We start from the raw sequence: 15726 nt of genomic DNA, 5'->3' as shown, positions 1-15726 counted from the left end.
CAATTTCGGCTGAAATTTTCATATTGGTGCATCCCTAAAATTTATTAAATATTGTGTAAAAGTGGTGCCTTTAATTGTAGGTTATTCAATGCTGCTCAAAATCCTTATCCACACCTCTGATGAATGGCATATCAGTAGTTTGTATTTTATTTAAAATGACGTAGGATCAAAAAGATTTTCTCTCTTCTGTCATCTAGATAATAAATGCTCAAATACAGAAAGAAAACACACAAAAAAGAACAAAAGCTGTGATTTGTATCAGTGATTACGCAACAACAGTCATCCTAATGAAACAATTGTTTTAAAACATGCTTTTCAATCATCTTATTTTGTGATTCTAAACTCATAATTTACTAAGTTTTTGAAAGCACCCAGGATGAAAAGTCTTATTTAGCTGAAAAACTCATTTAAAGAGAAGATTATGAATTGGCTACAGATATGTCAGTGACTGGAAGGCTACAATTTAACGTGATTGGTAATGAAGTGATTGGACAGAAGATTTTTATTGATAAAACCACATCAGCTTTCAATGAAGACAAAACCACGAAACTGAAATTGCAGCAGGAAATTAAATCTCGTGTTTTTTTAAAGGATGAATTTACTTGTGAGTCGTTTATTCAGCAGCTCAGCCTTGAATATTTTTCTTGAGTGTGCAGGGAGCATCAGTAGCACCAACAAGTGTGGTGGATTTCATACTGCACTGCTGTCAGCTAAGCTACATTAAATGACAACAGTATTCTTGCTGCTGCACCAACTGAACAGAGACAAGCTCAAAAACCACGAGCAGACGGTGAACCGCCATGCATTTTTACATATAATAAATTTACCAGTTTACACAAAAATGACATCTACTTCCTACAGCTCACAAAATGCATCTCTCATAATGTCTTTTAAAGTGCTACACAGTCAGTTCATACAACTGGTGTACTTATTTGCATTTTGTTTTCTTTTGCTGCTGCAACAATACAGATTTCCTCGTTTAGGGCTGAATAAAAAATTATAATTCTTTAATTCTTTTTATTTTTAAACAAACAACTTCCTTGGTCAACAGTCTGTTAAACTGACTGCTGCCATCTGTTTCCCTGGGATCACACTGCTGTTTGATATAAAAACAACAAAAACAACAGAACAGGAACTGCTGGTTAATGAAGCGTTACAGATCCTCGGCTGGGAGTTAAAAAAGAAAGAATGGACATTGTCCCCACAAAACCCAATGCCATTTGAACCCCTTTACACCAGCTAAATTAGAAGCAGTCCTCTCAAACTTAATGTTAGCGCAGCAACTAATCTTTTGCTTTAAATTAACTGGACAGAAGGCTTCAATTACCAGTTTTAAATTATTCTCCTGATTAGCCCTTCGTTGTTATTATTTTCAATTATAAATGATAAAATACTAGTTATCCTTTAGCAAATCATAAAATATTTTTTGTACTTGGTCCCCAAATATAAACATTGAATAAGAGTAAAACATATACAGAACATTTTTTTAAACATAAATTAAAATTTAACATGTAATTAAGCATGAAAGCTGGAATGTTTATTATGTTATTAACTATTAAAATCTCACAAAAACCTGATAGAATGCCTTACTTTAAACCCCCTCCCAAAAAAATAAAATAAAAAAGCTGAAGCGTACAGGCTGAAAGGTGGAAGAAACAAAACAAAGAAAAAAACWAAACTAAACAGAGAATCAACCTTTTACTGTGTTCCAGCTTTTTATATCTGACAGTCAGTCATTCATCATCACAGAAGGCTGACAGTGAAGGTAAGGGGAAAAAAGTGGTGAAAACAGAGTATCGATATGAATTTTTTATTTGATGTGTTTTATAGAAGGGCTGCGTTTCAAAAGGCTGGCAGAGTCAAGGTTCAAGGAAAAATGAAGGCAGAGGAAGATTAAGGAGACAGGGAAGAGATAATGGTGTCCCTGGATATATAGAAAAAAACATTATTATTTTTTTAAGCAGGATACTGACCTGTTCTTAGTTTTCCCATGTTTTGTTGTTCCTACTTCTATTGATTTTCCTTCTGAGGCTACACACGCCTCTCCTCCTGGGCAAAGCAAAACAAGTTTTTGGAGTGTTTTGCTACTTTAACAAAATATTGGTTTATAAACATGAAGAGTTTTTTTTTTTACTGTAGTACCTGGACAAAAATCACTTTGTATGCTTCGATTCTTCTCAACAACGATCCAACAAGTTTTGTACACATTTACTGTGAAAGCTCCCCTCATTAATTTTGATTCAAATGTTCAAGCTCAACCTCATTCTCATTCAAAAGTTATCCTTTAACTTATATTGGATCTATTATTTATACCATCAGATTCTTGTGTTTCTCACCCTAAACACAATATTCAGCCTCGTCCTCACTTTTTTTCTTCAATAATTTTACAATAACACACACAGATACAAATACACAAACATCAGGCTGACTTCAGACGGGGTCATAAATCACCAGAGCGGGTGGCCATGAATCCCTCCAGCATTAGCAGGGCTGTGGGAGGGCATTCAGCTTGGCTGCTGGACCAAAGAAGAAGCTATCGCTAAATGGCTCTCGTTACTTCTCGTGTCCTTCGAGGCCATGAGGACCCACTGCTCTGCTTCTGATCATTAAACACCAGTAACTGCTGACATCACGGGAAATAAGCGTAGTTCAAATAAAGAAACAGAACCATACCTCGGTCGTTAAATAAAAAAAGAACACATTTTCTTTTAGCTTGCTTGAGCAAGTTATCAAACTTGTATCCACTTTTCCTGATTTCCCAGGTTAGAGCTGTCAGTTACTGTAAAAACTTCACCACTGGTTTTGACTTGCATTGCAAATAAAAAAAGGGCTGTTTGAACATGAGAGTTTGACACAGTAAAATAAATGCCAGAATGATTGGAAAAGTGTGGTGTTTCCTGCTATACGACAATAACACAGGGACTAATTAATCTCATTAAGCAAAAGTGTTTTTGTAGTGCAGGAAAACGTTTTTAATCTTTGTCACGATGTGAATTTTCTGAAAACTGACATGCCGGTTTAAAAATATTTATGACGTGCACGGATAGATTTCATGCACGTCATAAATGTATGCAGACACTAACGTGCATCTACTGTGAAAACTTTTGTTAAGAGGGAAAGCTGTTATAATCTTAAGGGACTAGAGGTGTTTGTAAAACCTAAAATTCGAACAAATTTGAGGGACCGATGTACTACAGTGTAAGGAATAAGACTGTGTAAATATCTGGAAATTGATTATAAAAATGCTGGTTTATTGTTTTTGTTTAAAAGAATTATAAGTGCAGTTACAACAAACTGTGCTTGTAATTCTGAGCTCAGAACAGACATGCGACAGCTTTTAATAATGGTGGAGACGTTACTGCACTCTCTGGTTGAGCTGCAGGTGACGCACAGACTTTTTTTATTCATTTTTTTTTGTTCGCGAAGCAGCGCAGGCTGTGTGTCTTCCTTCTTTATTGAATAAAACGGGAGTAAAAGTTCTGTGCTGCTGGAAACTACAGCGCTGCTGTCCCTCCCTCCTCAAAAAAGCAGAAATCGCTGTATGAAAGTCAGCAGACGTGCAGTCAGGTCAGTTTTACACAATCAGAATAAAATGATCGGATTAAGTGTTTACATGCACGTCGTTCGGATTATCAATCGCCATAAACCAACTCTCTCATTCTGATTACAAATTCATTCGGATCRAGCTGAATCGCGTCAGAATAATCCGAATGGGGTGTTTACATGAYGCATTTTTATTCCGAATGGCCGTTTAATCTGATTACTTATGTCCATGTAAACGTAGCTAGTGACACAGGAACAGTAAAAGAAAAACATCAAGAAATAGTTTCTGTGCTGCAGAAAGAGGGTAACTTCAGCTGACCGTGGTTTGCTAATCAATAGTTTGTGCTTTTTATTATCAGCCGAGCTGTGATGGAAAGAAAAATACTGTCAAATACCGTGGTACTGGTATAATTGTTGAAAATACCGTGATATAAAATTTGAGTCATGTTGCCTACTTCTGTGTTTTGGTTTCATATTGGGGTCCCTTCTCTTTATTTTATTTATTGCATGGTAACACAACAACTTCAAAAAGTGATTAAAGATAGATTATTTATAAATATTTTTCCTGCTGGCTCACATTTAGGCRTTTAGTTGCATGGACTTGGAGAAATAGTTGCTGAACTGAAGCCAAGGTCAGAAACCGAGGGAAAATACTTTGGTAATAGTTAATAATATAATAACATAAATTACGAGGGAAATATGGGGATTTCCATCAAATATATTTCTAAATATCATTACTAAAAATGTTTTTCCCTCAAGGTAAAGWTCTCAGATGTTGAGTTGCATTGGTGGCAAAAGTAGAGAACCAGCGTAACAAGAGGAAGAGATCGAACACGACTGAGAGACCAAAATGAGCAATCGAAGATGAGGGGAAAGGAGGAGATGAAGAACAAAAAAGGGGCAAGGAAAGGGAAAGAAACCGGACAGAGACAAATAGCCACGGGAAATGGCTGTTGCAGGAGAGCCCACCTGTGAGACAACCCTCTCAGCAGCCCTAACGCAGACTGATAGGCCCACCGGGCAGCAACATCGCCCCAATCAATTCCATTTCTATGATTTTTTTTCCTTTATTCTGTAAGCAAAAATCACATCTAGGCTTACAAAACTCTCCTAAAAACTTGTATTCCCACTTTTGCTGCTATAAAAGAAAATAAGTAGATTTTTAGGCAGATTTTCTAGCCTGATTAGATCAAATAAGTCTCCCATTTTCAATTACTTCTTCAGTTCTTAAAAGTATGCATTGGACAACCCTGGTTGTGAGGAGATAATATTAAATGTTAACTACATAATTTATCACTAAGAAGCAGGAATGATTATTTAAAAGTCAACATAGAGGAAAATGAGCGCTAAAAGCAGGGAAAATCAGAAAATAAAGACAGGGAGGGGTACGAGTAAGGATCATCGTTAACTGACGATGCAGTCAGATAAGTGAATGCCACTGTCACCATTCTACAGTCCCATTACTTTCCCCAATAAGACTTTGGCAGCCCAGTGATTACCACAAAAAAAAGTATGAGAGTGAGAGGGAATCTTAATAGAAACAGGATCTGGGTATTTTTTCATTTTCTGTAAAGCTATAAGTCCCCCGGCCTTACCCTCGTCCTACCTGAGGTGACGTCTCCCGGCACTGACCAGGTAATGTCGTGTAATGGAGTACACGTGTGGCCTAATGGAGACAGGTCCGGGCAGAAAGGGGAGCGTCTGTCGTGCTACCAGATTGAAACTGATGGGCCAAAGTGAAGGGTCTGCAGAGCACCCTCCACACACCGTGGCCCCTCCAACCTCATCAGCTACACTCACACACACCTTAGATCAGAGTCCATTATTCAATTTAGCCCTTCTAATGACCAGTGAATTAGAATGCCAGAAGTGATTTGCCTTCTGAGCTCCACACTTGGATGTATGGACTTCCCTCCACTCTGCATAYTAAGAGGCAGCTATTCAGACACTGACACCCAATGAGCCTCCTCCAATCAGTGCACTTATAGGTTTGAATGAGAAAGATATCCAGGCAATGGGTTCTTAATGAAAATCACCTTCATGTTTCCGACTTTTAGAGAAAAGTCCAACTCATCTGCAGAGTGACAAAACATGCAAACACACACAAAACTATCATTTTTACCCAATCCGCTGTCTTCAATTACAATTTAACTATCTAAATTTGTGTTGATTGATAGATTTCCAGGCTTTTTTGTGTGTTTTTTTTTCTTTGTGTGTTGTCTACTTTTCCTCTACAGACTTTTCAGCTAGTTCTAGTGGCTTTTATAATTTATCACAGTACATTCAAAACTTGAAGAAAGTGAACAGGAAGTGAACAAAAAAGTGTCAGATCTAAAAAGATGATCTACAACAGATAACCTGTATCTAAAAAGTATTTTTTAGGAAACATTTAAAAATTAAATCCAGCAAAGCTTTAATATAAGACTTGTGTGACAAGTTATCAGCTAGTAGCTCTTTGGTAATCACCTTGTTTGTGCTAAAATTGCTTTATTTGTGTCAAACTATCTTAACTTTGGCATTTTTTGTATTACATGCAGCTAAAGAAATGGGAGTATACAGTGACAATTTGTGACAGGCTGCTAGTAAAAACGTCCCAACAGAAAATCAGGTAAAATTCAGTTTAAAATAGGTTATTTGCCAAGTTTTCTTAACACAACACTGGTTTATACAATTAGTTTAGGAGCTTTCTTTTTTCGTTTGAATGATTCATAAAGTTAAATGTACCGCCTGTTGTACATTCCCATATTGTGGTTACTTCCTCCCTCTTTATAGCCTACCAGGGACTTTGAATTAGCATAATAGGCTGTTTAAACAATTTGATTGGTTGTCTTCTTTTGATTGACACTTATTTTGACCAACTGGGTTCATCTATATACTCTACAGAGCCCGAAATGTGTGGCAAGCCACTCATGTCCCACCTGTCCGTGGTACATGTGACTGATTGACTAGGATCGGCCAATCAGCTTTGTTCTGACACCACAGCTGTGTAACCAATCAGGTTACCTTTTATTTGATATGCAGTTTTGGAAATAAAAAAAAACAGTTAATAGTTATAGTGTATTTTAACTTTAGTAACTAAATAATAGCTACAGTTACAAAAATTATGACCTGAAGTTAAAACGTCAGATTAATAGCTTTACATAGAGACTAGGCTTGTGAATTTACTCCAAAGTGTTCAAGGGCAATATTTAATTTAATTTGGGTTAGGGTAGGGACACAAGTTAGCAGGTTAAGTGGCTGAAGATACCAACAAATACACACAAAAAAAGGAAAAAAAATGGTAATTATGAACTCAAAAATTAAATTTGGTGATGCCTGATGATGCATCGGTTTCTTAAAGCCGTGCGTTTTGTAGGAGAGTAATTCCATCACCACCTTTGTGACTTTGTGTTCAGAGCTATTGGTACATGTAGTGAGGTGGCTAACACTTACAAAATTAACCAGCACTCAATAACTTACAGGCAAATTCAATATGCATTCATTTCATGTTACAGTTTTGGTGTGTTCAATACATGGTTACCTCATGTATCATATACTCCCATCAAACAATGTAATACCTTTTTGTTCAAAGATTCTTTAGTTGCAGGTTTCAGATTTGATAATAATAAAACTATTTCTGCTTTCTTCCATCTTTTCAAGGTTGTTGGGTGGCTGCCTCTCCTTTTTTTCACTAGGAGCTGTAAAATCTGTTTGACAGCTCTGATTTATGACACGACATTGGAACCGACTGCCTGTGGGGAAAAGAGTGTATGTTTCAGTGTGTTTGGAAATGAGTGAATGTGCCCACCTCACAGAGGGCCGCCACTGCTGTGCTCAATGTTCAGCGCGGCACACAGAGCTCACAGGTAGGGGACTTTTGAAAACCCTCATGGTCACGTAAAACATCCAAGCGTGTGTGCTGGATAGTACCAGTAGTGTGATAGTACCAACAGCAGTCGAACAAGCAGTGATGCTGCAGAAACAGCACAGAAAGGAAGAGACTAAAAACTGAAACTAAGAAAATTACTAGCAAACATGACTACAGTTTAATTAAAACCCATCCAATGGTTCATGAGATACTTTGCTAACAGACAGAGCTGACTCCTACAKTTGGCACTAATGTTTTAAACAAAGATCTTGCACAACGAGTAACACTTAGTCGATGTGCTGTGCTCGACTCTCAGCTACAACCAGATTAAATTTTAGCTCCGTCTCTGTAAAGTTGACTGAATTAAAGCTATTATTGTGTCTTTATGATTTGATGGTTGGGTATCACTCTCAGCATCTAGAACTGTGTTTTTCGAAGTGAGGGCTGTGGCCCCCTGGGCGACAACCAGAGGGTGCTCAAAAAGCCGGCGGGAAGATTAGAAAAAATAAAAAAGATCAAATAAATGTTTTAAACCATTATCATGAAATCAAATTTGTTTTTCAACCATTATATTAAAACATATTTATAACTAGATACTGCATAGTGGCAGCATACATGAGCCCCGCACAAAGGCAAAGCACAATTGCACTCAGAAGTCATCAGAGCAGATTTATTGTTTTGGGTAGGGGTCTGGAGGGGGTGGGGGTGCTCATTGGTTGGCCCGATTCATCAGAGCTAAACAAAAAAAAAAAAAAAAAATATCTGAAGCTCCTATGTTGAATAGTTTTTGAGATATAAGCATTTTTGTATGTGCAGACACCACCTTTTCAGAGGGAGCCCCCTCCTCACATATGGTGTCTGTGGTAAAGCCACTGGCTGGCCCAGTGTAGGCCTAACACATCTACATTCCTACCAAATTTCATGTGGATCGGTGCAGCCGTTTCTGAGCTATGGACCTGTCCAGGGTGTACCACACCCCAAGCACTGTGACTACTGGATATGGGCACCAGTGACCCTGAAAGGAAGAAGCGGGTATAAATAATGGATGGATGGACGGATGGATGGATGGATGGTTGACCAAAAGTCTTGAAAAAAAGAAGAAGAAAAAACAGTATGTGTGTGGGAGTCTTAATAATATATTGAAATGTTACTTAAGAGAGGTTTCATTTTTTTGTTCTGTTCTTCTTGTCAACAGTTGGTTTAAAAAGTTGTTTTCAGAAGTGTTTAAAATGTGTTAGTTTATTACCATATAACATCTAATGGTGAATAAAAGAGAGAAAAACATTCTAGAAGTTTATGATTCTCTACATATTTTGTAGCATTTGCAAGGAAGTGTCCCTGGACAGAGGTTAACCCTCTTTGGGGGGCCATGGCATGGAAAAGTTTGTGAACTCCTGATTCAGAAAACTGACTGAGATAAAGCCAGTTTTGTGTTTAAGGTTGAGTAGCGGTTGCAGCCATCTTCAGTTTGTTTGACTCCAAAAGTTAATCAGTTTAAGACATGAATGATTACTCTGTTAAAGATTCATTTAAATTTGCTCAGTGGTTCATGAATTATTTTAGTATCAGACACCAACATAAGCTCAGGGATAAACCTCATTGTTCACCCTTTGGCAGCAGAAGTATGATTCAGAATTATGATTAAGTTTAGAACCCGTTAAAGCTGTGTTAAGAATTAAATTTGACACAATTCACCATGTAACGCAACAAATTTACTGAAATAAGTTTTAGTCTCTTGCCTCTGCTCGACTGAGCGCCCATCGAGATTATGCTCAACGCAGTTTGTCAAATTCAAGGCTAGCTCAGATGAGCCGGGATCAGGGTGTGTGTGTGCTTTCTTTAAACATTTGTGTGTACGCACGGGGGCGTGCGGCTCTGAAAATAAATCGCAGTGCAAGCATGAGGATGCATCCATGTAAAAATTTGTGTGGGCCCGCGCCTGAGTCGTTGTCATCTACGAGCCGAATTTCACACCTTCTGCCCTTTCTGCTGTCGAACAGATGAGGCAGAATTGATGGACAGGTGGGACAGGACAAGGTGGAAATCAGCCAGATGAAAGAGGTTGAGACAGCTGACAAAGTAAGGGAGGTGTACAGAGAGAGAGGGCGGTGAGATGATTTGGCTCTTTCTCTGCACAACTGGCAAAGGTTTCAACCTGTTGTATTATTAGGAGATTTTTACACATACAGTGTTGTATAGGCAACAGAATAACCAGCTGCAAAGGCTAAAGGTTTTTATATCTAGAACCACAATTTAAGGATGCACAACATTTCGGCATTAACATTGTTATCGGATGATATTGGTCATTTTTTAGAATATCAATATCAGTCAGATAAGTTAAACTGGGCCAATATTAACGTCCAATATTAATTTCCCACTGTTTAGCTTTGTGTAGGGCTGGGCGGTAAGACCTCAGTTTCATATCATGGTATAAATTGAATCCCTTTCACGGTAACTGTTTATATCGTGGTAGAAAATTATCAGAAAAAGCAAATATAATCAAATTTTTAGAGCATTTATTTTGCAGAAAACTGTAATCATAATCAAACCCAGCATTTTGCTGTAGTACAAATTAACATAACAGAAGTACAAAATAATGTTTTATATATTTGCAAAATTTTTCGCATATACTGCGCATTTACTACGCAGCCCTAGTTTTGTGTTTCTGTTTTGGGAGAGGAGATGGTTGGTCGAGTGGTATCTGTTTGATAATCCTAGTGATGCTGCATAGCCAGGAGTAACTGAAGTAGAGAGCCATGTCAGCAGTCTGGTATGTATATAAATAATTTGTGTTTGCGTAATATTGGTAAATATCGGTTATAAGCCGTAACACCAATAATATCAGGTATCAATATCTGCTGAAATGTTCCTATCGGTGCATCCTTACCCCAAACTCAGAACATTTTGGTAATATTATGAACTGTAGATGATGAAATAAAATCTTTCTAATTGTCTGTTAAAGTCAACATATTATAGTGAAACTGCAAGACTTTGGTCTGGATTCCTCCTTATTATAACTCCACAAGTCCCTCTTTCACCAACCATCAACTCGTTTTGAGTCTCTTTGAAACCAAATGAGATACTTCACACCCCGCCCCCCCTCCAGCTTCCAGACCGGTCCACTCCAGTTTGATAGAGGGGTTTACCACTATATAGCTGCACAGAAACTTTTTATTTAGAAATAAATTAAAATATGTCAACAAGAGAAGACTTGTCCCTCCAGCCTTACATGTTGGACCCAGAGTCTGACCCAGAACCAGAGGAGAATGAAGACCACCAGATTGTAGTTGTCACAAATACTGTGACATAATAGTTCACAGTGTCTCAATGTATTTAACAGCTAAAAAAAGTGGATTTTGCATGCTCTGATCTTTTTCAAAAAAGCATTTTTATGAAACTTTTCCTCTTTTTTAGATAATTTTTTGCAGACCATCTTTATTTCTAAGACATTTAGCCTCTCTAAAACGCTGTTTTATACTCACCTGTTGCCAAAATAACCTAATAAACAATATAAYGGAGCCKTTTGTAGCCTGATATGACTTTTGTWTTTATTTTGTTGCTGCCATAACATTTAAATTACGTTATGTTAATTGGTTTACGAATCAAACAGTTTTATAACTATTTTATTGTGTTTTTATTTACAGTTTACAAAACACCTCAACATTTTTWAAATTGAGGTTGAGAAATATTTTGGAACCACATAAATGAAGACGTCAGTCTCTGCATTTTCTCAAATAAATCAAAATCTCGCTGCCAGCAAAACCCACCTCAGAGGTTTGTGAAGTCTCACTGTTTGCCTTTCCCTTCGACAGTCTGTCACAGTCATTAGCAGCATGCTAATCAAAGCTAATTACATTGAGACAGGCAGACACAACTCATTTCTTATCATGACAGAGTGCTGCTGTGTTTGTAGTGCTCAATGAGGCAGCGCTTATAATCAACAGCCGCTTTTATGTGAGGTAAATGAATGCGACTGCGTTTTCTATTTAACTTCTTTGATGCTGATGTCAAAAGTTAATCATTTTCTGTCTCTTTTTGTGTCTAACTCTGACAGCTGAGTTTATTCTAAACACAAACAGCAAAACCATTTACCGTACAAAATGTGCATACAATTATTAAATTATTTTTCAAAACAAATTAAAAAAAGGTGCAAATAAAGAAGTAAATGAGTCGAAGGCGAGTAAGTATGAGGAGAAAAAACTTAGAAATAAGGGTAAAGATAGAGAAATAAAAAAAAGTCTTGTTGGAGGAAAAATGTCGTTTTTTTTTTTTAGAGAAATATTATAAGAGTCAGGCGTTGCAGATCCCCCTCCCACACTGTTCAAGTTGCAAAAGCTCATTTTAAAGATTTTGCTGGCAAAGCAGAAAAGACCTCTGTTCTCCGTTTTCCATATTTCATATACGGCCCATTGGAAAGCGTCGTCTGCAAGTGTCATGGTTTGGCACATTTATGAGAGATGCACCGAAGAACTCGGAAGATGTGCTTAAGTTCAGCCTTTTCAAAGTCACAGTTCACAGTACGGTAATTGACTTCAGAAAGGTACATTTCTTTCACTGCTGCAAGTTAATCCATCAGTAATTATTTTATTAAGCCTTTTTTTTTCATTACATTGCAGGATTTTAAAGAAGATTAATTTTGGATTTCTAAACCTCACATTTAGCCTTACCATATGGTAAATAAAAAAATATTTAAAAAGCAGAAAAACTGCAATAGTGAGATTTTAAAAGCAAACCTTATTTCCTTAAATCCTTACTGCCAACATGGTGCTTTGTCCGTGCTAAAAAACGGTGCCTCTAAACTGATCACTAAGTCACAATTACAGGTCATCTGAGCACCAGCCAATATTTGAACAATGCCCAATGATCAAAATGAATAGAAATGTCATAATTCTTTTTTGTTTCTCACTTTCTGATCGAGCCGATTGATTAATCTGTTAGATGCTCCTTTAACAGCCTCATCGTATCGCCCTCTTGTCTTCTGCTGTGGACGTATTGAATGCTTGGTAAGCCTTCATGAATCCATCAGCCATTATATTACGACTGCACACCAATTACCGAGTGGTACATTCAGTTTGTCATCATTTAAATGTAAAACCACTCCGATCAGTCCGGTCAAAAGACAAATGGAGTCGGGATGTGAGAAATAAATAGCTTTGTGAAAGTGGAATTGTACCTGTGGTTTGGACAACTTCTCAAAGATGTCTCACATATATAACCTCCTTATCTCAGCTACAGCTAGCATTAGCTGCTAACCCTTCAAGCATTGATACAAAGCACTGAACAAACTTTTCAGGAGGCCTCGAATTTAAGGCATTAAAGCTGACTAAGACTGAGCAGAGCAACATCCAGCTAAAGTTTTGCTTCGTCATCGCTTTTCTCCAGTTAGAAAAAAAAAAAAGAAAAAATAGCCACTTTCCTTCCCAGGTGATAAGGGAGAGGGAAAAGGCGGGAAACAGACCTGTGTAATGCTGATAGACATAGTCACCCTCTGGCTGAGCGGGGCTTGAGTGCTCAAATCAAAGGCTAAAAATGCATCATCAGCAGCGGTGGATTTATGTGGATGAATGGAGTTGACGGCTGAGGTGGGGGGGGCGCTGGTGTGGAGGGTGGTGGATGTCAAAGAAAGTGGCTGAGACACGGCTAATACTGCCAGTGAGCTGTGGCCACCTAAGTAATTACTACCTTTGCTGTTTGGCTAATCCCCAGAGCGCAGCAGCAAACTGAGGAGGGAAACGCTCGCGCCTCGTCGTTGGACTTTATAAATCCAGAGACATCCGCCTCGTCCCGAGATACAGAGCAAAGGATGACGAGGAAAATGTTAATTCTATAAATTAATTGTGACTTTTTAACATGAAGGAGCTTCTGTTTTGTTTGGGGGAGAGACTTGATATCGACACAGTGCTCTGACAACCAGCTGATGTCGAGAACAACTCAGAGAACTCGTGTTTAATGAATCTTTTTAACACCTCATTGCAACAAACAGGAAATGAATCATTCTTAAATGGTAAAACGCAACATTAAACTTGACCTAAATGTAAAAAAGTAAAAAAAAAAAAAAGGAAAAAGAAAGATTGGACACATTGTTTGAAAATTTTCTCAACACCAGTAACTTAATTTAYAAAATGTATCTTCAGATTCAGAAGACTTAAGAGTATTTATGTTTATATTTTATTAAGGAGGTTGAGTATTAAAATTTCACAATAAAACCAAAAAAAATAATGAACAAAACAAAACAAAAAATRAAAGCCCAAACATTAGATCACAAGTGAGTTAAGCATTATTGCAAAAGGAATCCAGAAGATCCAGGATCTATGATCTGGTCAGTGCAGAACTTTATTTTATTCTTCCTTTGAAATAGATTAAATTGTAACATATAAAATAAACTTACAAACTAAGAAATTAAATTAGAAAATACTTTTCATCATATTGATGTTGAATGCGTCCTTAAATTATTTTTTTAGGCAAAGTTTGTGATTGGCTGCGTTTTCATTCATTCATTCATTCATTCATTCATTCATTCATTCATTCATTCATTTTTGGAAACTGCCGGTATGACATGATCAATGATGTCAATAGAAAAGTCAAACCATTTAGATGTAATGGGATATATTTATGCTCATATTTGTTGAGTAAACTACGCAGATGTTCTTTATTTACAATGAGTGTGTACCTGCATTTTAAAACTACCCCCCCCCCCCCACACACACACACACACACACACACACACATATGTTGAAACCTACTGGAGTAAACTCATTCAGACTTTTATATAGTTCAGGATAACATTTTTCTATGTTTTGATTGAGTACATTTAACTGTACTGACAGATTAAATTAATAAAGAAACAATTAAGTCATAATTACAACTTTTTTTTCCTTTATCAACTCGTTTAGAATTTAGAAACATTAATGATCGATAAATGAGTACAGAGTATAAGTAAGTAGGTGCATTGTTTTTGTAGTAGTTTTTAAGCAGCATTATTTTTGACAACTTTCAAGTTTTGATGGGGAATATTGACAGTTTTATAAGTTTAAAATGAACACTTGGTGATTCTATTTAAAATCTCAGAACAACTACAAGACATAAGAAAAAATAATCTGAAAAACTAGAAGCTGCATCAAGACACAACAGTCTGAAAACATTAAAAATATATAGAAAAAGATCCTGCCCTGTCCACAAAGCAGCTCAGCACTCTGGGTTACCTTTGCGTTCGGAGCGTTTCTTCCGCCTCCTCTTAAACTTGCGTCGGATCAGGCAGTAATAGGCGCCCAGACTCGGCGCGTCGTTGGTAAAAAGGGCCATTTTCTGCTCCGCACTTCGGTCTAAAATCAACTAAACTCTTCTAGGACCAGATCAAACTTGAGCAGCTGGMGTCTTCCAGTGATCACAAGATCTCAGTCACCTGTCCGTCTCCTCTGACAGCCCGACCTATCACACTCTGGAGCATGCTCAGCTTCACAACACCTGCAGCGTTTCTTTGTTTCTACCGGTTCCTACTCTCATATCCTCTCCATCCCTCCCTCTCTCCTCCTCCTCCCCCGTTGACTCCATGTCTGCCCTATCAGGAGCCAGAGAGGGGGGTAGGCAACGGAGCAGGGTGTGAGAAAGAATGAGGGCTCTATCTTAAAGGAGACTCGTGTTTCATATTATGAACACTTCTTCTAGTTTTAATCAAACAAACTCAACTTCCTTCGCTTTGGAAATCAGTTTGAAATAAAGAGTTTTCTGTAATTATGATCATTTTTTGCTGTAAACACAATTTAAATACAAACCAGAGCTCCAGCACACAAACAATCAGACAAAAATCGTCTTTGAAATATAAAAAACACCTTAAAACGTAAATATTTGTGCTGCTGTTCCTTCAAACACTAAGAAGCTCAGCGAGTGTTTAAAAAAAAAGGAAGAGGCCAATAAGAAATAAATACACTGCTGCCCTCTAGTGGTTTTCTATTGCAGTTGCAATTATTCTTGTGACAAACCAAGTCGACTAACTTTAATCCACATTATAGCTGTGCTTGTTATACTGTGTTATTTTAACAAACTCAACAAGTGTATATTGAAGAATTATAACTGTGTTAAGCATAAAAAAACATAAAACTCTCACCTTTGACTGTGGAAATGTCTGTGACTGGAAAACCTGGCAGAGAGACACAGAAGATTTTCCAGGTAAGTAAAGAGCAGGCTGCTGACTGAGTTGTTTTTGTCACATATCTGGAACAATGAATTAGTTTTATTACAGATGTGGAGCAGTAAAATGATTGAACGGACAAACGAAGGTGCATTTAGCTTTAGATACACTTTATTTTGAAAATAAATACGGATAATAAAGATAAACC

The 15726-nt window shown here is 37.4% G+C and overlaps 1 protein-coding gene across 5 annotated transcripts in view; it reads right to left on the bottom strand.

Annotated features, from left to right (window-relative positions):
• LOC106522258 (double-stranded RNA-specific editase 1) overlaps positions 1 to 15726 on the bottom strand; it is a gene marked incomplete at its 3' end in the record, with an annotated part of 105104 nt that overhangs the window by 14988 nt on the left and 74390 nt on the right. For 2 of the 5 annotated variants that reach the window (XM_014015204.1, XM_014015203.1), the window contains 2 exon segments: positions 1974 to 2049; positions 15495 to 15527. In XM_014015204.1, the coding sequence (XP_013870658.1) occupies positions 1974 to 1992 (19 nt within the window). 5 annotated transcript variants of the gene reach the window in all.

This window comes from Austrofundulus limnaeus, unplaced genomic scaffold (assembly GCF_001266775.1).
Source record: "Austrofundulus limnaeus strain Quisiro unplaced genomic scaffold, Austrofundulus_limnaeus-1.0 Scaffold125, whole genome shotgun sequence".
NCBI classification, from domain to species: domain Eukaryota; kingdom Metazoa; phylum Chordata; class Actinopteri; order Cyprinodontiformes; family Rivulidae; genus Austrofundulus; species Austrofundulus limnaeus.
The sequence above is the reverse complement of the archived record's forward strand: the minus strand, read 5'-3'. Positions and strand labels throughout refer to the sequence as shown.